General features: G+C 44.8%; 9 protein-coding genes across 9 annotated transcripts; 5 read left to right on the top strand and 4 right to left on the bottom strand.

Moving 5' to 3' along the window:
• The first annotated feature begins 31 nt into the window (after positions 1-31).
• On the top strand, positions 32-1,111 carry ASPVEDRAFT_40530 (PaaI family thioesterase). The gene has a single exon (XM_040812173.1). It carries the CDS (start codon positions 232-234, stop codon positions 697-699), a length of 468 nt encoding a protein of 155 aa, XP_040666769.1. The 5' UTR covers positions 32-231; the 3' UTR covers positions 700-1,111.
• Positions 1,112-1,256: 145 nt separating this feature from the next.
• Positions 1,257-4,769, top strand: ASPVEDRAFT_603453 (PX domain protein). The gene is made up of 2 exons (XM_040815522.1): positions 1,257-2,001; positions 2,051-4,769. Exons 1-2 carry the CDS (start codon positions 1,442-1,444, stop codon positions 4,518-4,520), a joined length of 3,030 nt encoding a protein of 1,009 aa, XP_040666768.1. The 5' UTR covers positions 1,257-1,441; the 3' UTR covers positions 4,521-4,769.
• ASPVEDRAFT_40528 (DDHD family phospholipase) lies at positions 4,516-7,710 on the bottom strand. The gene is made up of 4 exons (XM_040812172.1): positions 7,009-7,710; positions 6,232-6,958; positions 5,022-6,176; positions 4,516-4,953 (listed from the first exon to the last, which is right to left on the bottom strand). Exons 1-4 carry the CDS (start codon positions 7,691-7,693, stop codon positions 4,833-4,835), a joined length of 2,688 nt encoding a protein of 895 aa, XP_040666767.1. The 5' UTR covers positions 7,694-7,710; the 3' UTR covers positions 4,516-4,832.
• Positions 7,711-8,429: 719 nt separating this feature from the next.
• sac6 (fimbrin) lies at positions 8,430-11,419 on the top strand. Its single transcript, XM_040809064.1, has 5 exons — positions 8,430-8,949; positions 9,044-9,254; positions 9,315-9,988; positions 10,091-11,073; positions 11,139-11,419. Exons 1-5 carry the CDS (start codon positions 8,927-8,929, stop codon positions 11,168-11,170), a joined length of 1,923 nt encoding a protein of 640 aa, XP_040666766.1. The 5' UTR covers positions 8,430-8,926; the 3' UTR covers positions 11,171-11,419.
• A 1,045-nt stretch (positions 11,420-12,464) lies between these two features.
• Positions 12,465-13,826, bottom strand: ASPVEDRAFT_40524 (uncharacterized protein). Its single transcript, XM_040812171.1, has 4 exons — positions 13,385-13,826; positions 13,233-13,332; positions 12,811-13,180; positions 12,465-12,760 (listed from the first exon to the last, which is right to left on the bottom strand). Exons 1-4 carry the CDS (start codon positions 13,471-13,473, stop codon positions 12,708-12,710), a joined length of 612 nt encoding a protein of 203 aa, XP_040666765.1. The 5' UTR covers positions 13,474-13,826; the 3' UTR covers positions 12,465-12,707.
• Positions 13,827-14,947: 1,121 nt separating this feature from the next.
• Positions 14,948-16,249, top strand: ASPVEDRAFT_130316 (putative mitochondrial carrier protein; the record flags this gene model as incomplete). The annotated part of the gene is made up of 5 exons (XM_040806708.1): positions 14,948-15,052; positions 15,109-15,426; positions 15,483-15,761; positions 15,820-15,956; positions 16,027-16,249. The coding sequence occupies 5 exons, from the start codon at positions 14,948-14,950 to the stop codon at positions 16,247-16,249; spliced, it is 1,062 nt and encodes a 353-aa protein (XP_040666764.1).
• Positions 16,250-16,859: 610 nt separating this feature from the next.
• Positions 16,860-17,671, top strand: ASPVEDRAFT_52039 (60S ribosomal protein eL18; the record flags this gene model as incomplete). The annotated part of the gene is made up of 4 exons (XM_040814566.1): positions 16,860-16,863; positions 16,995-17,099; positions 17,170-17,537; positions 17,594-17,671. 4 exons carry the CDS (start codon positions 16,860-16,862, stop codon positions 17,669-17,671), a joined length of 555 nt encoding a protein of 184 aa, XP_040666763.1.
• Positions 17,672-17,897: 226 nt separating this feature from the next.
• Positions 17,898-19,404, bottom strand: ASPVEDRAFT_130520 (glutamate-5-semialdehyde dehydrogenase; the record flags this gene model as incomplete). Its single annotated transcript, XM_040806732.1, has 3 exons — positions 17,898-18,805; positions 18,865-19,026; positions 19,104-19,404. 3 exons carry the CDS (start codon positions 19,402-19,404, stop codon positions 17,898-17,900), a joined length of 1,371 nt encoding a protein of 456 aa, XP_040666762.1.
• A 681-nt stretch (positions 19,405-20,085) lies between these two features.
• ASPVEDRAFT_82550 (putative COP9 subunit 3) lies at positions 20,086-21,834 on the bottom strand (the record flags this gene model as incomplete). The annotated part of the gene is made up of 5 exons (XM_040817215.1): positions 20,086-20,586; positions 20,637-20,789; positions 20,856-21,299; positions 21,356-21,592; positions 21,673-21,834. 5 exons carry the CDS (start codon positions 21,832-21,834, stop codon positions 20,086-20,088), a joined length of 1,497 nt encoding a protein of 498 aa, XP_040666761.1.
• Between the last annotated feature and the right edge of the window lie 2,531 nt (positions 21,835-24,365).

Raw genomic sequence — 24,365 nt, 5'->3', positions numbered from 1 at the left:
TACATGAGGCTTAATGAGGTTTGGGGCTGACGCTCGATCGCCCGGGCCTTTCCTCTGCCTGCTCAATGGGGTTAAGTGTTCACGAGTCTCCAATAAAAAATCCCTCCAGTCTCCACACACATATTATATACACACACAAACATACACACATATGCTTTGAATCTGGATAAATTGACTCCCTTTTCTCTCCCCCCTTTTCTCTCCTCATTTTTCTCTCGACCGCCCATGGTCATGGCGCAAAATACCTTGGCTGAGTCAAACGGGACCAGGACACCGTTACAACAGGTTCTTCATGTTTGGAATCGCATTCAAGTCAACAGCCCTATTTACAACTTTCTGCTTAGTGATGTGGATATATATTCCGCCGAAGAAGGCTCCTTCTCTGCGAGGCTTCAGGTTAGCGCTAAGCATCTGAACTCCAAAGGCGGCTTACATGGTGTATTTTCTGCTTGCGTCACGGATTGGGCGGGTGGTTTGGCAATCGCTTCATGTGGACTGGAATCTACCGGAGTGAGCACCAACATCAATATCAATTATCTTTCTTCCGCAGGTGCAGGGGACTGGTTGGACATCAGAGGCCATGCCAATAAAGTTGGCAGGTCTCTTGCCTTTACTACCATAACTATCTCAAAAAGCACAAGCCCCGGCAGTACCACCCTAGTGGCTCAGGGTTCCCATACAAAATACATCAAAGCATGATAGCCAATTTGAATCAAGAGTCTCGGCTCACACCCACATGGATTCGGCCACACCGCCATCTTTGCATCTGGCATAGTCCACATATGCTTTGAGTGCCTGGATTCTCTGACTCGGGAGATAGCGGATATCTATCTCCACCTGTTTACTGGGAACTTCCAGCTTTATTTCGTTGGGGGGGTTCACTGTCAATAGCAGGTACATGTTCAGTCTTGCATTTACTAGGTGTAGTGATAAAAACTGAGAACATAAGCAATGATATATTCGAAAATTCAACCGTGACATTACAAGTCTGAGATTTGGAATGACGAGCGAACTAGTATACTTAGAATCGGCAAAGAGTAACTGAATGAGTGTAGCTCTATATATTAAACATCATTAGGATGTAACTCCCTATAGTGGAGGTACACCGGCCGAGTTCTGTGTAAGGAGATCCAGCCTGTCCATTGCTGGCACGGTAGATCATATACCACATACGGAAAGTATTATATTACGTAAGTATTATCATGTTAGTTAACTAACTAACTATACTTTAATAATGGTCATGTTCCGCCTCATTACGACTACTTCGTACGTACTACCATTAAGGATCACCATTATTAAGGATCACCGAGGTATAGAAATTCCCTTCCGCCCCACCCCCCTCTGGATCCTTGGATCCTACATACTATTCTGCCGACCTCATTGAATGCATGCAACGCCTTGACGAATTGATTGCGGCTCATGTACCGGTTATCCCATTCCAATGAACATGGACGTTTCAAACGATGCCTCACACGAGTTTCAGTCTGATCAAGCTCGACCCGTCGAGAAACCCCCTTCCACTCACGGCGTGAATTACGATATGGATGACCGATTGGTAAAAGCCAACTCGAATGGCTTGCAGATGCAACAGCTGGCGGACTGGATGCTACACCTCCTATCAACATGCGGTAACGAATCGCTGCTCCTTGTTCTAGTTTGTCTTATGGGAGCTACATATATCATCTTGGGTAGACTTGGGATACTACTCATTGGCATCGCGCTCGGTATTTCGTTACATTCGTCGTGGGAGGGCGCAAGTAATCATCATCCATCAGGAAGCCTAAGCTCCAACAGGAAGCAACTTTCGTTAAATATAGCCTATAAGGTCCTTGACTGGAAGAGCAAGCAACGCACTGGGATCAACCCGAATGTTGACAATGCTGGGGAGTATACTACGGAAAGCAAGTTGGATATGGATGTTAATCTATCCATCTCCGTTGGTCCAGTGACGGCCACCGCGCTACATTCATTAATCGAGGCGGTGGTGCGAGATTACGTGAAGTAAGATCCTACACCACATATTGTATCATACGCTTACCAAACTGGAAAGCTACTGGTATGAACCGATTCTTCCATCTGAATCAACGTTCCCTATTTCATGCCAGAAGGTATTGATTGAATTCGTCTCCGCTATCTCCTCCCATCTCTACCGTAAACGAACGGCAGACACCTTCCTAGAATTCCTCACTAATTCGTCTTCTATGGTTATCGTATTTCTGAATGAGCTCTGCGCGGCATTTGAGGCAGCTGGTCCTGCCGCCACAGCGGAGGATGCTGTGCAGCGATACCTAGAATCGAATCCTGAGAGCAGCCTCTCGAGTCTTCTAGCCCATCAGCAGCAAGAGGAAAAAATTAAGACCATGTCCGATGATATTCTTTCGAGATTCCTGGATTCCCGCGCATACGATTGTATCCCAGTTCGAAACTTCCTTCGGGAAGTTCTAAGTGGGATTGTCCTTGAGTCGACGATCTCTAATATGTCACGGCCTGAATTTATAAATGGCTGGATTACATATCTATTTAGCGAAGGCGAATCCGAGATAATGAGTGCAATTGATGCCGGCGTGGAGGGGGCTCGAAACCATGGCGTAACAGGAGCCAAAGTTTCCGGGGAAATCTCAGAAACTCATTCAAGGTCTATGGATGTTGGTGTTGCAGAACCTGTTTCTCCATCGAGAAGCCCGGGTTCGATACTTAATAAAGTAGATCAAGCAACTGAGGAGGCCTTGCTAGAAGCCAAACGCCTGAGCGACATGATTGCAGCGCAGAACATGCCCAATAATACCGAACAGGTGACGCAGGACAACACACAGGAGGCAGGTGATTCAACGCATAACTGCGACACCCTTCCTGATGCCGGCATGGGGAGCTGCGCGGGCCCACGAAGTAACGAAGGGACCCCGCCAGAATCCGAATTGATCGAAGGGATTCAGAAAGCACAAGAAGTCAGTTCCAGCGAAGTGAGCAGCTCAATAACCTCACCGTCTGGACAATCCCCAGGGCTTCCAACTAGTTCCACCTCAGACAGTTTTGATATTCCACCAGCCTCAATTCTCCACTGCGCATCTATAACTGTTGATGATAGCTTTGAAACCGGAGATACGGCGGTCCTTCGATCAAAACCTACGTCTGACTATTTAATTCAAGTCGAGCCTCATTCTGGACGATCTAGTGGGTGGATGGTATTTAAGAAATATGCGGACTTTGAATCTATTCATGAGACCTTGGGAACGATAGCGAGATTGAATCAATTACGTTTTGGGGACACTCATCCACTCATACCATCTTGGAAGGGACAAACGCGGCAAGCTCTTGCACACGACCTGGAACGATATCTGCATGACGCTCTTCGACTTGAACCCCTTGCCGAGAGTGTGACTATGAGACGATTTCTCGAAAAGGATGGACGGGTTGGTGCAAATACCACAGGTCCGTCGGTAAAGCCAGGCTTTGCTTTCCCAGGCCAGACTGCGTTTGAAAATGTTGGCAAAGGTGTTTTGGGCGTATTAACAAACGCACCCAAAGGAGTCTCTGGTGGCAGCAAGGCTGTTCTTGAGGGTGTCACAGGTGTATTCGGCGGAGGGCCCAATAAAAAGACACAAGCTGGCCCAGGTGTAGGTGGTGACAGTAGGGGATGCCGCGACTCACTTCAGAAAAGCGCGGCACCTCTGGATGGCGGTATCTCAACCGGAAGGGGGGATTTGAGGGTAAGCAACGACACAGCAATCGGTGCGCTCTCACCTCAGCCGCAGCGCTCGGGTGATACAAGTGACCCCAATACACCCATCGAGATCGCTCATCTCACCGAACCATTGAATACTCTCGTACCAACCCGCACTTCTCAGGAAAATGCTGTTGGTGGTCTTGGTGGCCGGGTCTCGCCCGCTGCTGCTTCGGTGCATAAAAGCAGCCTAGCCGCCAGTTCTGCCGTCCTCACAGAAGAGAATAATTATAATAGGGATGTCGTCCCCACGGAGAACAGGAAATCCATGGAGATAGCGGCCGCGCGGAAACGCCAGGGAAGCCCTATCTCGGCAGATGAAACGCGGATGGCAGTGGAGCTGATATTTGCCGTTATAAATGAATTATACTCACTATCTTCAGCATGGAACATACGCCGAACATTGTTAAACGCGGCAAAATCTTACATACTTCGACCGGGAAACCCAAGTCTAGAAACTATTCGCGGTTTACTGCAGGGATCCATGATCGACAGTCATAGCACAGACGAGGCTGTCGGGGCGTATCTAACTAAACTCCGTGAGAACGCACTGCCGACAGCTGAAGAATTGAGCACCTGGCCGCCGGCGATGTCCAATTCTGAAAGGGAGCGTCAGCGAGAGGCCGCTCGTCGAATTCTTGTCCAAAAGGGACTTCCGCAGGCTATAACCAGCGTCATGGGAGCGGTTGCTAGCCGCGAAGCTCTTGGCAAAGTATTCGACAGTCTTCAGATTGAAGTTGTCTCTAGAGGATTTATTTTTTCTATCCTTTTACAGGCGCTCAGGGCTGTGGTTCTATAGTTGCTGGTAAAGTTGTGGGTGCTATATGCATTAATGATAAGGAATATGTTTAAATAGGGTGATACTTGATCAGTCGAACCCATTTTATCTCATTATGATGCCCAATACTTTCACTATTTTTCCAACTTACGTTATGCGCTACTCGCGGACCCATGGATGACCTCCGATGGAGACATCCGTATTTTCGTAAAGTTTCCGGGGTCATGGTTTTAACGATGTTTAATGGAGCACATGGCCTGTCTTGGGATAACATAACTTATACCATGAACTAACGCAGCTGGGCGTTCCATCTATTAATTTATTTAGTTGCTCCTAAGCTTGGATACGCCTCCTGCAGAGCATCTGTGAAAGCATAAAGTGGTTGACATCTTCGTCCGACCAATAGCTAAGGTGGCTGGCAAGGCTTGCAATTAGAGATATATCGAATGCCCCCCTGTTTCACCAAATTAGGCCATGCTGAATTATGCGCAAAGGCAGAATCAAAGCGGGGCCTGAACTTACTCCTGTATGCTATAATCGACTCGTCCGTTGGAGTTCAACAATCTCACTTTCTCTTCCTCAAGTTTCAATTTTTTTAGACCGCGGTCCGTCTCCTGCAACACCGGACCGCGCCCAGTCTTTGTTTCAGCAGTTATTTTATCGCGTTTTAACTTGGCCTTTTGAAACCCCTCGTATAATGTCTCTATATCCGGGTCTATCAAGGTAGGGCTTCGATTTTCCGGGTCACCGGCATCTGGTGATAGCGAGGTATGTGGCCGTGTCTGAGAGCGGGTATCCGAGCGCTGTTGTGAAGAACTATCCTCGGGGCCAATACCAAGGCTCCGGTTCAACAGACTACTCGCCACACCAGAAGTGAAGTTGGTCCATAGTGACCCAACACTTTGACCTACACGACTACCGATCAATGAAAGGCTTTGTCCGGATGCGGTCCAGATGCTCCGTTTGACCGACGGCAAAGGCTGTGGCTTGAGCGACGACATTGCCGGAGATATCAAGGGCTCCATGCGATAGCTCACCGGGTCAGAAGGATGGAATATATTGTACAGTTGGCGGCACTTTGGAGTGGATACGGCGAACTGGTTTTCGTTAATGGTGATTCCAGTGCCTAGGGTTGTAGATTGTTGCTTAGATCTTTCTTCTTCCCCATTACACTCATCTCCCTTGGTAGGATGCCCAGCAATCGTCTTGCCTTTGAGCATCTCAAATAGAGCTACCGGAGACCCTAAACAGAAAAGCTCCTCACACTCAAATGTAAATGCTGAGGTAGTAGAAGATGGTTGGTCTAGATCATCTGTCTTCTTCGGCGCCATGTCCCGGGAACAAAGAATATCAAACAAAATTGCACTTCCCAAAGAATGTCCACAGAGGCTCACACTTCCATTGAAAGAAGGGTTACGCTTCATGTAGAGTTCGACGATCCGGTTGCACTCTTGCTTGACTATAGCAGAAATCTGCTCACAGTGCTTGCTTTGATACAGCAGCACGTCAATTGCAAGGTCAGAAATAAGGTTTCGGACGGCCGGGACGCTTTCAAGCGTGATGTCTGATAATGCAGGGTATACATCGTCTTCGAGCGTATCTGCATCTGCTAGGTCCAATTCTCTGCGGTCTTGCCCAACCTTTTTATAAGGGAATTGCAGTAGATGCCTCCAACACCTGAGCAGTGGTCAGTACCATATAACGGCATTGAGCATGTGGCCCTTCAACTTACACAGGCAAAACTTGAACGCGACAATTCTTCTGTTTATCCGGGAAAGAAGAATTGAGGGCTTGAAGGTCTGGCGACGCTTTATAGACGCGCTTCATTGTCTTTCTGAGGACGTTCACATCGTGTATAAAGTTAACACTTTCTAACCGCAGGCCAAGTCGTTGACCAATTCCGTGTGTAACCAGGACTAGATGATCAATTTCTCTTTCCCTATCCTCGTCATCCCCCTCTCTCAAATCTTCCATCTCCTGTTCCTCTTGTTTACGCGCCTGTTCTTCGAGATCAACAGAGCCCTGAGCACCAGCTAACGATGAAACGCGCCGTTCCAATGTTGTAATCGGTCTTGTCTCGGACTGAGCCGTGCCCTGCGGGAATTCGGTTTGCGACATATCAGGTTCCGAAAGTTCTGATGTTCTTTTGGCGGCTGCGTTTCCGGTTGGTGCACCTGAGACGTTGGGCCATGGTTTGCTACTTGATGCTTCATCGGAGTTTTTCTTATCTTGGGTCTCATTGTACCTCCTCGGTTCAGTAAAACCACGTACTACCCTGGTTCCTGGTAACCCACCGAGAGTTTGATAAACAGTTGTACTCACCCTGGACATAAAATCATCGCTCGTGAGCAGTGCTGTTGTAGAATCTTGGTATGTGACAATACTGTTCATGTAGGAGCCGAATAAGCGGTGTTTTCGTGCTTCACTGGCAGATGGAGGCGCCAGGTTTCCGGTACCATCTGCATGGTTAGTGAACGATTGGTAGATCGATCTTCTATAATTGACTAACCTTGCCCAAGGCTATTTGCTGTCGTCAAGGGCTGGGTTACGCGCTGGCTGTTCTCTGTCGAGCGCCACGGTTTCACCTTCAAATACCCTTCCTCAAGTTGCGTTGCAAGATTCTCTTCACATGGCTTGATTGTAGACCCTTCCTGAAAGAACCAAGTGCCTCGGCGAACCTCATATACAGGCCCTACCCAGTAGGCCGGGCCCAATTCCCTCCGATTTATGTTCACATCAAAAAGGTAATCTTCGTTGACGGGTACGTTGACGGCTTCATCCCATGACTTGTCTGTTGGCTGGTCGCCAAGTGTTTTCTCCAGCTCTATCTCGACCTTGCACAAATGCTGGAATGCATGTTCGAGGGACTGAGAATCCTTCGGCGTAAAAGGAACAAATTTTTTAGGAGTAGGTAAGGGTTTCACATTTTCCTTTGTTTGATCCAAGAAAGATGGTTTCCATTTAGGCGAGTCTACCGCATAAAACCACCTAGTCTTCAGAGGTGGGGAGTCAACAGGATAGTGTCGGAGGCCAAGCCTATGCCGATGGGACACAGTGTGGTCTCTTCCATGGGACCTTTGGAGAACATCTTGAGTATCATTACCTCTTTTCGGCTGGTTATAAGTCTTCTCAGAGTCGCTGAGGGGTGATGATATCCTTGAGCAAGCCGTCTCTCTCGGCGCTTCTTTTGCCATTAACGCCGTGAATGAACTGACCGTGGTGCGATGAATATGGGAAGCAATGCCGACGGCGTGGGCTTTACTGACCAAAAACGAGTGAGAATTTAACAGATTAGCAGTGGCCTGTACGGTAGGGCGCCGCATTCAACCTCGAAGGGGGCAAATGGTTCATGCGTCCAAATGAAGTAGGTTTGCAAGATTCAGGAGGAATAGGTCAGATTGACGTCGCAATAGTTAAGGTAATGTTGTATTAATCAAGACCCTCGAAACGGTAGATGTGTAAGTGACGGGGAATCTTGCGAATGGGATTTTTCTTGCATGCAGTAGGCAATACCGAGTAGGAGATAGGAAAACTGGAGGGGAGTCGTTGAGTCTTCCAATCCAGGCAAGAGCCTCAAGTTCCATTCTTGGCACAAACTATCTAGGCACAAACAATCCCCCGAACAGGAGGTTATCCTCGTATTCAGCTTCTTGGGCCTTCTCGACGTTATTAACAGTACAAGTTCCAAGAAGTCGAAGCAACTTTCACTTGAGGCCAGTCTTCCTTCAGCACCGAAACGGGAGTCAATTTTACGATAGGCAGCATATGACGTAGTCTAAAGTACTTGAAGTTTGAGGGCAAAGGCAGCCCGTAACTTGGTTTGCTTTGTGGTCTTACCTCAGCCACTCGGGCAAGTGAGGGATACCTGGTTAGGTAAGTTAGCGCTTTGTTAATTACATCATCGGTTAGGACTGGTAGAATCCCCGGGGGAACCGTCTAGATGTATGTACAAAATAACAAGACAATTTATCTATACTCCACCTCTGATGTTAGTCTGAAGCATGTCGATAGTTCATGTTTCTGACACACTTGTATTATTTCGTGGTATGGTCTTCAAAAGCGCGGTAATACGGGATCTCGCTGTTGAGGATAGGCACCGAGTCGATCTTACGGCTGTCGACCCCGCCCCGCTCCGTTGTAAGGTTAGTACAGTAAATATCCATCTGCCTGAGCCACGGCTTAGGCTACCTAAATATGGATAGTACGGCTCGAGTACGTAGGAGTACTTAAACCTCAGCCCCCCACAGTGTATCGTCAAAGCCACACCCTCACAGGCACTCTTATGCCCCCTCCTTCCCTGCTCCCCGCTTTGAAGACCTACTCATCGGTCAATTCCTTCGTCCGTGTCGGAAAGCGGACTCTTCAAAGCCCTGCCCTTTCTGAAAATCATCGACACCCTCTTCCTAGACCTGAGAGCACCAAGCAAAATGAATGTGATTAGACTTCAAAGGTTCGTTGCCCCATTCGTTGAACGCCCGCTTATTCTTCGCACCCTTTGCCCTGCCTTCTTTTTACTTCACACAGTCTCTAATCGCATCTTGTAGGAAGTACCCGCAGTTTGAGCAGGGTGAGATTTTTTCTCTCCAGGATGCGTTCCGGAAGTTAGATGTGGACGACAAGGGATATATAGATGAGGGCACGGTGATCAAAGCCACACAGCAATCAGAGCGTCAACCCTACGACACAGTGAGACAAACACTAAAAGAGGTAGAGCTTGATAGCTCTCGTCGAGTAGAACTTGAAGACTATGTCGATGTGAGCACCCCCGCTTAACATATATCCTTTGATTGTTAAGCAGCTGAACATGATTCAAAGCTCATTGCCAAACTTCGCTCCGGCTCGGCACAAGGCGCACCTGTTCGAGACCCGGTTTCTGCAACTGCCCCCAATGCACCACGACACGCCTCGAAAGGTAGTTTAGGAGGAAAAATCCATGTCCAAGGTTCCTCCTCGAATGTGACGCACACAATCAACGAAGATGAGAGGACTGAATTCACGAGGCATATCAATGCTGTCCTCGCTGGTGACCCGGATATTGGACACCTTCTACCCTTTCCTACCGATACTTTCGAGATGTTCGATAAATGCAAAGATGGGTTAGTCTTGGCCAAACTGATCAACGACAGCGTTCCAGATACGATCGATGAGCGCGTCTTGAATAAATCTGGCAGGAAAATAAAGGAGCTCAATGCTTTCCACATGACCGAAAACAACAACATTGTCATCAACTCGGCTAAGGGGATCGGATGTTCGGTCGTAAACATCGGAAGTGGCGACATTATAGAAGTGCGAGAACATCTTATCTTAGGCTTGATTTGGCAAATTATTCGCCGCGGTCTGCTCGGGAAAATTGACATCAAACTCCACCCCGAGCTGTACAGGCTTCTTGAAGAGGATGAGACATTGGAGCAATTCCTACGTCTCCCTCCTGAGCAGATATTACTGCGCTGGTTCAATTACCACTTAAAAAACGCGCAATGGCCGCGAAGGTAAGCGATATTGGAATCCCCCACCCATGCATAATCCAAATGCCTATTTGGTTTTTTTTTGCCTTACAGATTGAGAGCTAACAGCGTCATCTTTCCAAAAAGGGTTACAAATTTCTCCACCGATGTAAAAGACGGCGAGAATTACACCGTCCTCCTAAATCAACTGGCACCTGAACTTTGCTCACGACAACCGCTCCAGACTCGAGACCTACTACAACGTGCTGATGACGTGCTGACAAACGCGGAAAAGTTGAACTGTCGCAAATTCTTGACTCCAACATCACTTGTTGCAGGGAATCCAAAACTTAACCTTGCGTTTGTTGCTAATCTATTCAACACCATACCTGGTCTTGACCCTATTACCGAGGAGGAAAAGCTGGAGGTTGAGGACTTTGACGCCGAAGGGGAGCGGGAGGCAAGAGTCTTTACCTTGTGGCTAAATTCACTCGATGTGCAGCCCGCCGTCAATTCATTGTTTGATGACCTTCGCGATGGAGCCATCTTGATGCAGGCATACGACAAGGTTATTCCTGGCAGTGTCAACTGGAGACACGTCAACAAACCGCCAGCATCGGGACAAGAGATGATGCGATTCAAGGCAGTAGAGAACACCAACTACGCCATCGAACTTGGTAAATATCACGGTTTCTCCTTGGTGGGTGTTCAAGGAGCAGATATTACCGATGGCCAACGGACCCTAACACTGGGCTTGGTGTGGCAGCTGATGAGGCGGGATATCACCAACACTCTCTCAAGCCTGGCAAGTCGACTGGGTAAGCGCGAAATCACCGATTCAGAAATGATCAGGTGGGGCAATGATATGTCCCGCAAAGGTGGCCGCAACTCTTCCATCCGCAGCTTCAAGGATCAATCAATTGGCTCCGGCGTGTTCCTGCTCGATGTGCTTAACGGAATGAAAGCCTCCTATGTTGATTATGATCTTGTAACTCCAGGCCAGACTGATGAACAGGCCTATGCGAACGCAAAACTCAGCATCAGTATCGCACGCAAGCTAGGTGCAACTATTTGGCTGGTGCCTGAGGATATCTGCCAGGTTCGGTCTCGCCTGGTGACTACCTTTATCGGTAAGTGCTCTCCAATAGGTAACTACTTATACCGAGGATATAGCTCTAATTTTTCGTTTACTTAGGATCCCTTATGGCTACACATGAGAAAATGTAGTAGGGAAGCTCAGGAAAGAATAGCGTAGTGGACGAAGAGGTCGTGGAGGAAGAGGTGCTGGTGGCCGTCGAAGTCGGCTCAGCAGTGCTATCTCGCCCACATTACTCTACTAAACTGTTCTTGTTATGCTTATGGTGCGGTTATTGGCACCTAAAATTGTCATTTAAAATAAAAAATAAGTGCAAAAACAATATTACTATTTTTGTATTGATGGAGGCTCTCCAAAATATTTCATAGTGGATTTCCGACAGTGTTGCGATATAAACTAAAACCACTGTAATGTTTACTACTAGCTGGTGTTGCTGTAAGTACAAACCTTGGCACATTGGATGTTAGGAATGGAAAGACTTTAGAATTGGTTCTTCACGGGGTATTAATATTAAGAGACGTCCGGTAAACGAGCTTGGCAATAGATGGTTGTTCAAGATATAGAGTTTTAATGAAGTAGGTAAAACACCATGCCCCTTCGTTCTTTCCATAATACTGCGTACTACTGTATTACGTTCATCGGTAAAACTCCCGTGCATGATACCTAAAACTATCTAGGGCTGTTACAGGAAGAGAGGCCACCAGAGTTGCCTCTACTTACGTAGCCCGAGTTAAATTAATCTGCAGTTACAAATCAACTTCAGTCGTTGTGTCAAGGGCCGATTATTAACCGCAATGGCATCTTTAAAGTATGAGCAGGCTAGCAGCTAATAAACTCCGTTTGAAAACAAAGCGGAGCACACTGCACAACCAAATAAAATCCAAGATCGGTGACTATGCGTATCTCGCTGGACCTACCTACCTCCAAGAGCACCTGGATCCCCCAAGTGGTATTGGATACAGTAAACTGGAATCCTACGGCTACTAGTAACGACACCCCTTGCAGTTTTAAACGGCTATCGACGATCACGGCCGGAATGTCATGGGCGAGGATGAGGATTATAATCGTTTTATATTAATCTGCGACGGAAGGCGAAAACGAACGGACCGCTTTCATCGGAATCAACGTAAGGACGATGTGATTCGGCGGAGGTGGAATTGGGATTGGTAAAGGAAAATAAACCGATCGGCGTGAGTTCGAAACTGATTCCGGCTTCTATACAATATATGAACACCACCCGTGCCAGAGGTAAAGAGCACTTAGCCGTTATTTCTTTACCAACCCGCTTTCCCTTTCTTTGGTTTTCCAGCCCCCGTTCAGCTTTACCTGCAAAGTCAGGTGGCAGAGCAAACAGTAAGAGAAGGCAAAAAGCAAAAACAAACGTGACGTGGCAGGAAGACAGTAGTGTGGCAAAAATAAACACACAAAAAAGGCGAATAAAAGTGTAACTGGGGAGAATCAAATTGAACAGAAAGTTAAATAAGTTTGATTAATCAAGAGTGCGGTGATGAGGCAGGCGAAAACAAGCCTCCGGACCAAAGACCGGTTCAGAACAATTTAGAAGGCCACGTGCTTAGTGAAGAAGTTGTCAGTATGCCATCGAGTCTCTCATGAGCCCGACAAGTAATGGAGTGGAATGGAGCGTTATACTTTCTTCGCAAAGACAATCTACTCAGCAGTGTCAAGCTCGTCGTGAGCGGACGTCAAGGGTTCCAATGGAACTGTCTTATTTAGCAGATGTCGGAAGCTAGTTGGGAAAACGGGAACTCACCCTTCCTGTCTTCGCCGTTCGGGCCATTCTCGCGCTCCTCGTCACGCCGCTCGCGCTCCTCGTCGCGTCTTTCTCGGTCATCCTTGATGTCGCGATCCCTCTCGTCGGGGCTGCGGGAACGGTCACGAGAACGGTCGCGGTCTCGACGGTCGTAGTCGCGGTCTCGGCGGTCATAGTCACGGTCACGTCGTTCATAGTCACGGTCGCTTCTATCAAATTCACGCTCATACCTGTCATCTCTGCGTGGCGAATAGTCTCCACGAGCACGTCGGGGAGAGGGTGATCTACCACGGCGAGGTGGAGTGCGGTCGCGCCGGCGGTCACGGCCGGAATCAAAGCGCCATGAGGCAGACGGCGGGGTCCTTGCCCACTGGTTATGACGTTAAAATATAAGGATATGTAGCCATGAAGATATAACTTACTTCGATTTTTAATAAATCATCGCGGCCAATCCTTTTGTTATGCATCTCATGATATGCGTCATCTGCATCACGGCGACTCTCATACTCCACAAATGCGAACCTGGGATAGATGTCAATGTTGTTGAGGTGAAAAATATTTGGTGAGAACATACAGGCGGCTGGAAGGGGTACGCGGTGCAGGGATATCACATCGAACAAGACGCCCGTACCTAGGTAAAGTTAGTACGATATGTAGAGGCATTGTATGTGAATAGCAGAAATGATGCGAAGGCACAGTAGGAATAGGAAGACGGCAGAAGTGCAAAGTACAATGTAGAGAAAAATGACGGATTAGGAGATTCGATTGGAATGGAGACGTCTAGTGGGACAAGATCTTTCATAACATGACAGGAGGTATCTCCGGCGCCGATATTGCGAGGACCGACCGAGAAGAACAGCGAAGGTGGAGGGAGATGCGGTTCGGATGCATCATGGTAGCGCGTGGCAATCGACGAGCGGCACATACCGTTCGAATTCGTAGGCAAGGTCGCGAGCTCGGGTGCCATGGCCAAAGCCAGTGACGTATAGCGTAGTACCAGGACGGGACATGATGATGAATTGCTGGCAGAAATACTCGATCGAAAGGGATACTGGATGGAGGCGTCGACTAATTAAAGGACCCGAGTGAGGTGAAGGTAGGAAGTGACAAAAAGACTGAGCAGGGATGATTTTAGTTGGCTAGAGGCGGCGGCGTACGCCAAAAGCGAAGTGGTGCCTCGTACGTATCCAAATTCCAAGCAAACACTTTAATGACGCCAACAACAACTATTAAAAGCGTCGAGTACTATAGTATAGTAAGTGGTATTCTAGACTACCTCCTGCAGAGACTCGGGGTAGATTTATATCAACATTAAAAATTTCCGCTTTCTATATTTACATGTTCTGGTAAAGCCAGACTGTCTAGTTGAATGATCCCTGTAAGGTGTGAGCGAGAGACTGCTATTTTCCTCTTGAGATTTTAATTATCAAACTAACACATCTGCTGGGATCACTTTAAGGACAGTGAGAGGAATATTTCAAGGGGAAATAAGCAGAAGGGTTTGAGGATTAATACTATTGAACTAGTTAACTATAACCAACTTAACTTGCCGCGTGCTTAAAATAACAACAGCTTACCAGAGCCTGAAGAGGGCAAGAGGTTCCCAGCCTGGAGGTCGTTTTATGGAACCCGACGTGGTGAGTTTCTCCGACTTTCTCCAGGCGGCTATCGGAACCATCTTACGCTCCCGAACCGGGACCGAATTGGAATGAATACCCCCAACATTCGCGAACTTCAGAGGTCGATCAGCTCGTCATATTTATTCATACTCTGATTTATTATCCAGGCTTTCCGCGTCCCGAAATTCTTCAAAAGCGCTATCCATCTTTTTTGGGGGAGGGGTTTTTTCAGCCGGCTTTTCTACTTGTTTCATTCTGTTGCACGATGCAGCTCTAACCACATACACATGGCTAGTGAAGCATTCAAAAGACCGAATATCCAAATCTCGATACCTTGCTGCATATTGGTCTATATATATATATACGCTTGAGGCTGGGATTGGTTGGCATAGCACGATACACTGGCATACGAGTGAGCGAAAACTGTTCATTCGTAAGTAACATCGGGCTCGATGCCTGTAGTTACTTTTAGACGATTTGGTTATCTATTGTTAGATCCTCGCATTTATTAGCCCAGTATGAGCCTAGATCGCCAGGATGCTACCCGGCATGAACGACCGGATGGCGATGGCAAAGACGCTTTGTCGAAAATCTCTCAATTACCACCACCCCCATCAAATAAGGTAAGCAGAGAGCATGGTTTTCAAAACTACTTATTACTCCCGCTAATAATGCCCAGGGGCCGTTCTCGGGGAATGCCTCTCTCTTATATGGGATTAAAACGACAGTTTCCGATCCCGTCACGGCAGCTTTCCTTGCTGGGGGTGTAGCGGGTGCTGTATCCAGAACCATCGTGTCACCACTCGAACGTTTGAAAATTCTACTCCAGATTCAGACGGTTGGTAGAGATGAGTATAGGCTGTCCATTTGGCAGGCTCTTAAAAAGATTGGAAAGGAAGAAGGCTGGCGAGGCTTCCTGCGAGGGAATGGCACAAATTGTATACGGATTATACCCTACTCGGCGGTCCAATTTGGGAGCTATAACTTCTATAAAAGAGTGAGTTCTTAGCCGGACGTTACGTTTTTCTGGAACGAAAGTGTTAACATTTGCAGTTTGCGGAGCCTTCGCCAAATGCGGACTTGACGCCAATACACCGACTTGTGTGCGGAGGCGCGGCCGGGATCACATCGGTCGTCATCACATATCCTCTTGATATTGTCCGCACTAGATTGTCTATTCAGTCGGCTTCATTTGCCGCTCTCAAACGAGAAATGGCCGGAGAAAAATTGCCTGGCATGCTTACCACCATGGTCTTGATCTATAAGAATGAAGGCGGACTCCTAGCGCTTTACCGCGGTATCATTCCAACTGTTGCCGGTGTTGCACCATATGTATGGTGGCCACTCGAAGATCTTTAGCGGGTGGTCTTGGTTGGCTAACTTTCTTTAGGTTGGTCTTAATTTCATGACATATGAATCAGTCCGTAAATACCTGACCCCCGAGGGGGACTCTACACCCGGTGCCCTTCGTAAATTACTAGCCGGTGCTATCTCGGGGGCAGTGGCGCAGACATGCACATATCCATTGTAAGTTTAATCCGTTGGACCATCACAATTGCCCCTCGTTTTATTATTCACTATATTAACCGCACTTCAGTGATGTCCTTCGGCGACGCTTCCAGATCAATACGATGTCGAACATGGGTTATCAATACGCATCGATTTTTGATGCGGTGAAGGTTATCGTGGCTGAAGAAGGAATGCGCGGTCTTTTCAAGGGCGTCGCGCCAAATCTGCTCAAAGTGGCACCGAGTATGGCCAGTAGTTGGCTCAGTTTTGAGCTAACTCGGGATTTCTTTTTGGGATTAGACGAAAGGTGATGGTTTATATGAATTGCGGGTGTCTTGCCTTTGGTGGCTCAAGTGGTCTCAGCAAAATGACCAACCATACGTAGTACGCGACCCTACGTACAAGTAGTAGCTACTTATTCCATATTGATCTACCATTCAAAACTCTATCCTCGTGCCTTGCTAGTACTACGGTGTCGACAGTAAACCGGGAAGGGTCCTTTCAATTTGCAATAATAGAAACGGCCATTTTCTTACGTTACTATACTAACACAAACAACTTAAATAGGGATGTCAGGGAATGCTCAGTATTATTCACTCCACTTTGCGATATGTGTTATGAAAGGAATAGCAGAAGGAAAATGTTAATAACCCAGTAAATCCTGTCTCCATTTTCTGACGAGATGCTCTACTGCATCGGGTACGATTGAAGCGTCCCGTCTCCGTCTCAACTGAGCCAAGAAATCGGATCCGGCGTTGCATCCCCCGACCCAGCCCAGGTGTTTCTCAAAATGTATTAGCGTAGGGCTCAACCCGCACACACCGTCCATCTGAAAATCGTCTATTCAAACCCTCGACGGCTTCGCTTTGCATCTGGGTGCGACAGTCAGCCAACTTCGAAGTCGAAAACTCTCCAGCAGCCATGGGTAAGTTTCAGACGATATACAAAATTATGAGTCTTGACAGACACAATTGAATAGGGACTCGCGTTATTTCCTAACGCACTCCTTTTTCACTCTACTCAAGCGAATCTTGCTGATTATCGGCGGACAAATAGGTATCGACTTGGACCGCCACCATGTGCGCAGCACCCATCGCAAAGCGCCGAAAAGCGAGAATGTTTACTTGCAGGTTCTTGTGAAGCTCTACCGCTTCCTTGCCCGTATGACCGATCTTGAACATCTGCCGATTTGGTGAAAAGGGACATTTGAGGGCTAACTCGCAAATTACAGGCCGCACGGAATCGAACTTCAACAAGGTTGTATTGCGCCGCCTTTTCATGTCCCGTATCAACCGCCCACCCGTCTCGCTTTCCCGCATCGCCTCGAATGTAACCGAGTCCCACCAAGGCAAAACTATCGTTGTGATCGGAACCGTTACCGATGACAACCGCCTCCTTACTGTCCCCAAGCTTTCTGTGGCTGCCCTACGCTTCACTTCTACTGCTAGGGCTCGCATCGAGAAGGCCGGTGGTGAGACTCTGACTTTGGATCAACTTGCTCTACGAGCACCAACTGGAGCAAACACCCTCCTCCTTCGTGGCCCCAAGAATGCCAGGGAATCCGTGAAGCACTTCGGCTTTGGTCCTCACAAGCATAAGGTTTGTGCTCCTTGTATTTCTCTGGGGAATTTTGTTTGTATGCTAATCTTGGCTAGAAACCGTATGTGCGAAGCAAGGGTCGGAAGTTCGAGAGAGCTCGTGGTCGCAGAAGATCTCGTGGTTTCAAGGTCTGAAAGGAATAGTTGAGAATGTCGTGGCAAGCAGGTTATTCCAAGATGAATTTGAGGTGTCATACGAGGCCGTGTCTTTATTGAAACCTGTCGAGCCATAGCCGCCGCCACCGAGCTGGCTTACATGTAGAGACATACCATTGATTGAACGATAACTTCCGGTAGGTGGCGTCGATCGGGATAAGGAAAAATGAATATGTTTAAACCTCCTTGAATTCAAATATCGAAACTACAGTATCTGTAAATTCTGGTGCTTATACCTTTTTCCTTGGAGCCCATCTGAATAATCGCTAGCTCTGTGGCCATCGCCTCGAATCAGATACTTATAGATGGTCAACCCATCCAAGCCAACCGGTCCCCTAGAATGTATCTTGTTGGTGCTGATACCAACTTCCGTGCCAAATCCATACCTCATTCCGTCTGCGAATCTTGTTGATGCATTCCAAAATACGCCTGCACTATCAACACCTTTCATAAAAATGTTTGCAATATCCTCCGCCTTGGTCACGATGATGTCCGTGTGTTTGGAAGAGTGCGAATTGATATGGGCTATTGCTGCTTCGACGCTAGTGAGAGCCGAGTCGGAAGATATTGTTTTAACAGCCAGCGTAAGATCAAGAAATTCAGTTCCAAAGTCGGAGTCATGAGCATCCTGAAGCGACTCTGCTTCCGTGGAGGTCAAACTTTCCATGAGGGCAGCTTTGGAGGACTCGTCGCACCGGAGAATAACACCCTTAGATATTAGCCCCTTGGCCACAAACAACAAAACACTTTTTAGAACACTATGGTGTACGAGCAAGGTTTCTAACGAGTTGCAAGCGGCCGGGTAGTCGGTTTTTGAATCCACTATAACCTTGACAGCAACTTCTGGGTCGGCGTCTGAATGAATATAGGCGGAGCAGAGACCGTCTGCATGACCAAGAACTGGTATTTTCGTGTTATCTTTCACAAATCGGACAAGATCATTAGACCCCCTGGGTATAACGAGATCGATAAGCGAGTCCTGTGCCAACAGGTCGGAAACAGCTGCTCGTGTTTTCACAAGCTGGATGGACGACTGCGGCACCTGGGTATTCGATATTGCCTCCGAGATCACCTTGGAGATGACGACGAAAGATTCCGTGGATTCTTTCCCTCCTTTTGAACATCAGCGCGGGTTTCGGAATGAAAAAATAGAGGTTACTGTGCGCGCAGACCTTTTAATATCGCAGCATTCCCCGATTTTATCGACAACGCAGCAATGTTCGCAATGACTTCGGGCCTAGCTTCGAAGATAATCAAGAGAACCCCGATAGGGCATGCCACCTTTTCCAGAATAAGACCATCGTCGAGGAGCGTCCTTAATGTAACGTTGCCAACTTGAACAGTATCAGAAATCTGCACCAAGAAAAAGGACACAAATAAGAAAATCAACAGGTCAGAGGTGCAGGCATACTGGGATCTTTTAGATTCCTAACACTTAGAATTCCCTGCAACATATCTTCGTATTTACCAGGTCTTGACAGATCGAGTCGCTTCAATGCACTATGGCTGAGGCTGCCGCCTTCGACAGATTGTTTTGCTGCCTGGAGGTCTCTGGCATTCGCTTCGAGAATAGCTTCCTTATTCGCCAAAAGGGCATCATGAAGGGCTGCGAGGGCGTCGTTGCGATTTGCTTCAGATAGTGTTGCGAGGTGACGCGAGGCCAGGGACGCAGATTTTGCGATATCAATCGCTGATGAGTCCGTGAGAGACATTCCGAGAGCCAATTACACTGACTGGTTGACACTTAGCCGTTTCAAAGTTGGTGAGAGATTGCGATGAAGCAAAAGATATGTGAGATGGGAAGATGATCTTCAAGCAAGTGCCAAGAGGTAAGGTTCGGGCGAGCAACTCCTGACGACTAAGTGGGGTATTGGTCATTTGGTGGGTCGACCTCTAACTACGTACCAAAGTACTTTTGGAAAAGAGGGAAAGAAAGATCTTTAAGAATAGTTTCTTAATAGAAATCGATGAAATAAGACCTTCAGTAATGATGCTTGCTTGGTCACAGAATGTTGTTTTCGACGAAGAGTTTAATAATGCCGGTAAATCCTATGATAAGTGCCCCTCGTTCCTTCCACAACAGTACGTATGTAGCAGTTCTTGGTGCGGTATGTTTGTGGTCAACTACAATGAAAGCTCTCAGTATCGTGCGGCCGGGGTACTAAAAGGCTTCTTTGGAAATACTTTCGGTGCCTTGCTTGTTGTATAAGCCTAGTTCTTGAGCAACTGGTCAATGGCTCGTTACTGGGCACTTGGGTACTGTGAGCAACTGCCTTCGGGCCGCTAACCCTAATCCCGGTGTCTATCAGTTGTTGTAGGTTTACTTACTCGATTGTACTGTGCTACTTGCTCGCATGGCTGTTCGTAAGTTATAGCCTCATACAAGGATAGCATTAGTAGGCATTCCCCATGAGATCTTCATCTATGTCGCCAACATCACCACCATCCGCCTCGCAGGAACCCACCGCCCCAGACTTCTCCGAGTTACCATTCCACGTCTGGTTTTTAACTATGAATTGAAGATTCTCATTCGAAATACCCAGAGCACGATCCGTTTGTATCACTCCTCGGGCGATTGTATTCAGAGCGTGCTTTGTCTGTATCAGCCTGGCGCGTACATACTCTTCGCGGAGGCCACGAGTCCGTGTGGTCGGCCCGAAACGTAGCATTGTGGTATTCTCACTGCTCGACGAATGGGAAAGGGAGGCTCTCAAAGCATTTGACATCACTAGCGAGACCACAAATTCCTCGACGTCATGGGATCCTTTCAAGCAGAGCGAGGCCCGTTGTAACACATCCGGCATCGTGAGTGCAGAAAATGTTATCCCTAGTTTTATAATAACGAACTTGTCGTACGCCTCAAATACCTGAGACACGAGCCCGGAATTGTTGTCCTACAGTTATCAGCATGGGCAATGCAGTGGAGCGGTGTATTGAGACATACAGCTCGCCAAATGGCCCGTCCTATGTTGATCTCGGCGGCCAACTTTCGCATGTCGCCCTTTTCGAAGGCTTCGGCCAGTGAAATGTATGGCCTCGCTAGTGACTGGTAAACCCGCATCACTTGAGGTGCGATCAAGCTGGGGGTGGGATGGAGCTAAGAGTGTCGTGTTGGTCAGGTCCAATTATGCGTAAAGAAATATCCGTAAAGAATATGAATCACCTTTCCGTGTCCAAGCAGGTTTACCAATGTCCACTTTTTGTATGCTTCCACCATAATTTTGCTCACTGAAGTGGCAGTTGGCGACGATACAACGATATTCAAACAGTGGGATGCCCGATCCCATTGTTTAGCAGCCATGTATATCATCGCACTGTAAAGGTAAAACTGAAGGTGATCCCGGTACGTTAAATCCCCCGAAAAGCCAGATGAATCAGTAATAAACACTTCATTGGATGCCTGCACTGAACATAAGAGGCGTTCGGTGCATCCGTGTTCTGTATCGGGAGGAAATTGGTAGAGAAATTTATCCACGATGGGAAGTGCATCAGCGTACGATGACGAGTGTAACGCGAGTTTGACGAACATCTGATGTATCGACGTAAAAATGCCGGAAGTGTCAAATCGTTCTAGCGCATCCCTGATCACTTTAACAGCTAAAATCGGCTTCGTTTGGTCAATATAAGGTCGGTTTACGGTCTTCGTTGAGATGGATGTCTTACCTTTGAAACAAATTGAGCAGCACTCGCGATGAGCTCAACCAGTTGGCGCCATTCATGACCAGCGTATCGAATCTGAATGGGGTCAAATGAACGCAAAAACCTAACTGCGTGTTTCCATAGATTGTAGCCTGGTAGCAGATCATCCGGGATGTCACGGTTCGTTCTTTTCTGGGTGTGATGTATTTGGAGCCGGAGCAGGAATAGGAATGATAAGCTATGTATGGCAGGGTTGAGGGCCTGTGGTTAGGGTACAGATTTTAGTTCGTGGTTCTCCCGGAATTCATGTCTGGCAGTTTCTTCATGGGGTGTATCCTTACTTCCAGAACCTCATTGAGGTCGGCTGTGCTTGGAACTAGGCTAGGCTGCTTGAGATATGCAAGCAGATCCCGGAGCTGGCGGTCATAGTCGCTGTCGGTTGTATTGGCAGCCCCATGGCCGCGAGATGGCGCTGCTGACAATTGTGCAAGAAAATCTGACATACTTAGGGTAGGATGAGATGGAGGAGGCAAAAGTGGCTAGCTACCTACCTATGTAGTAGCCAATCTATCAGATGTGGGGTGTGATCACAGTGGTGTTTCTTAAGGTTCCGTTCCAGGTTAAACCTTCTTTCTATTTTCTACTCCAAACTCTACCAGTACCGGGGCAGCTTTGATGGCCACTGAACTTCCATAAATATCAAACTAGTAGGTTTAATATATATATACTATTTGGCAGACATAGCGGGGCTCTCTTTTTTTAATATGGTAAAATTTGATGTGAATATAAGGCACCCTTTATAATAGGCTTATTAAATGTTAAACCTAACCTGCTAAGTGCTAGGTTCTAACCTGCCCTAGACCCACCCTTGCCGACCAAGAAATATATTAGATATTTAGATTAACTTATATAATTGATTGTTGGTTTTTGGATTCTAATTGGTTAATTTATAATCTAGATGATAATCTAGTAGATTACTAGAAAATTATATTATTATTATTATATCTACCTACTATCTAATAGTTTTATATATAACTAAGCTAGATATTAGTAATAGAACTTTATAATAGTAAATTTCTAGAATATTAATAACTTTAAATAATATAAAAGCTTCTAATATTATATAAAAAAATCTAGCTATAATATTATTAACTTATCTAGAGTCTATCTAAAATAATTATTATTAGTAATAATTTATTTATTAAAAATGGAAATATGTGAGTTAAATATTAGTTTTATATTAGAGATGATTCAGAGCTATATTATTATAATAACATCCTGAGATTAGTAAATGTCAAAGCTATTAAAATACTGGAGTACAGCCTAAAGACTAATTTTTAGTATTATTATTCTCTAAATCTACTAGCTACTTAAGTATTTATATATAACTTATTAAAATATCAGTAGTTGTTCTAACTAATAATAGAGTTACTAGATATTGATATTTATAAGAGCGTGTACCCAGTCAGATATACTCCTAACTAGGCTAAAAGGCCACTATGGCTAGACTATATAGTTTAGTCTACCTGGATTATATTTATATGTAATTTTATATTGGTTATAATAACTTTCTTCTCTTTAAAAAAAAGCTTATTCTAAATTATATATAAAGATTTAATAAATATAGACTTCTAGCTTTAGCTATAAATAGATAAATAAAATTTTATATTGGGTATATAAATTAGATCTAGTAAAACTCTTTATCTAAATATAGTATTATATATCTAGTTCTAAGTTATTATATAATTTATGAATAGTTAATATAATCTAATTATTATATAATCTTATATTAATAGAATTATTAGAGATGATTAAATTAAGTTTTTTAATTAAATAATAATAATTAAATTTAAATTTTAATTACTCATTTATAAAGTCTAGTTATACTATAGAAATATATATCTAGATAAGTATAATTCTAACTGGGTTAAAGATTACTATAACTAGATTTTATAGTCTAGTCTACTCAGATTATATCTATATGTAGTCTTATATAGGTCATGATATATTCTTATATATATTAAAGATACTAATATCTTTAAATATTATTATTATAGAGAATTATATTCTTCTCTACTTATTTAATTGTCTATATATATAGCTTGAATTTTATTATACTAGTAAATATTAATTTATATTAAATATAGAGAGACTTATCAGAAATCTTATATTAATGTAAAAGAGTCGGTTTAAATATTATTTAGACCATAAAAAATAGTAAAAGATATATTTATATTAAGATTAAAAGACACCCTAGAGTTATAAATATAAAGTTTTTTATAAAAGAATAGAATAAAATGATAATATTTAAAAGATTAAATAGATCTTATTTTATTTAAATAAAACTAGAGCCAGGCTAGAGATATATATATAAATTTTCAAATTATCTTATTCTTAAGTCTTAACTTTCTTTATATTTATTTTATATTATTAAGAAAACCATATAAATAAGAAAATTATAAGTTAAAATCTCTATAATTTAGAAAGTATAATTCTTTATAGTAATAAAACTATTAATTATTTTAATTAAGTAAATTTTTATATACTTTAAAATTAATCAATTTATCTTATCTCTATTAAATCTTCAACTTCTCTTATTTTTCTATATATTTTATTTTTATTATCTTAAATCTTTCTATTATTAGTTCTCTTAGTCTTATATACTTTTATAATTTATATTTATTATTCTCTCCTTTCTATATTATTAATTATAATTATTCTTTTTTTTTTAATTTTATAAAATAGGTTATAATATTTTTTATCTATTAAAAAAAATAAGCTATATTTTGAAATATTTTTTCTTATATCCTGGTCTTTATTAATAAATCTAATTAGATGGTTATTTATAATTCTTTTTTATAACTTATTTTTAAAATTAAAAACTAATAGATCTAGTCTTATTAATATAGTTTCTAATATTATTATAATTTATATATTTTCTATTATAAGAGAATTAGACTAGTCTTTTAATTATTACAGCTATTTTATTATTAAAAATTTTAAAAGTACCTATTAGAAAAATAACTTTAGAAAT

This window comes from Aspergillus versicolor (assembly GCF_001890125.1).
Source record: "Aspergillus versicolor CBS 583.65 unplaced genomic scaffold ASPVEscaffold_4, whole genome shotgun sequence".
Classification (NCBI taxonomy): domain Eukaryota; kingdom Fungi; phylum Ascomycota; class Eurotiomycetes; order Eurotiales; family Aspergillaceae; genus Aspergillus; species Aspergillus versicolor.
Note: the sequence above shows the minus strand (reverse complement) of the source record. Positions and strands in the feature narration are given on the sequence as shown.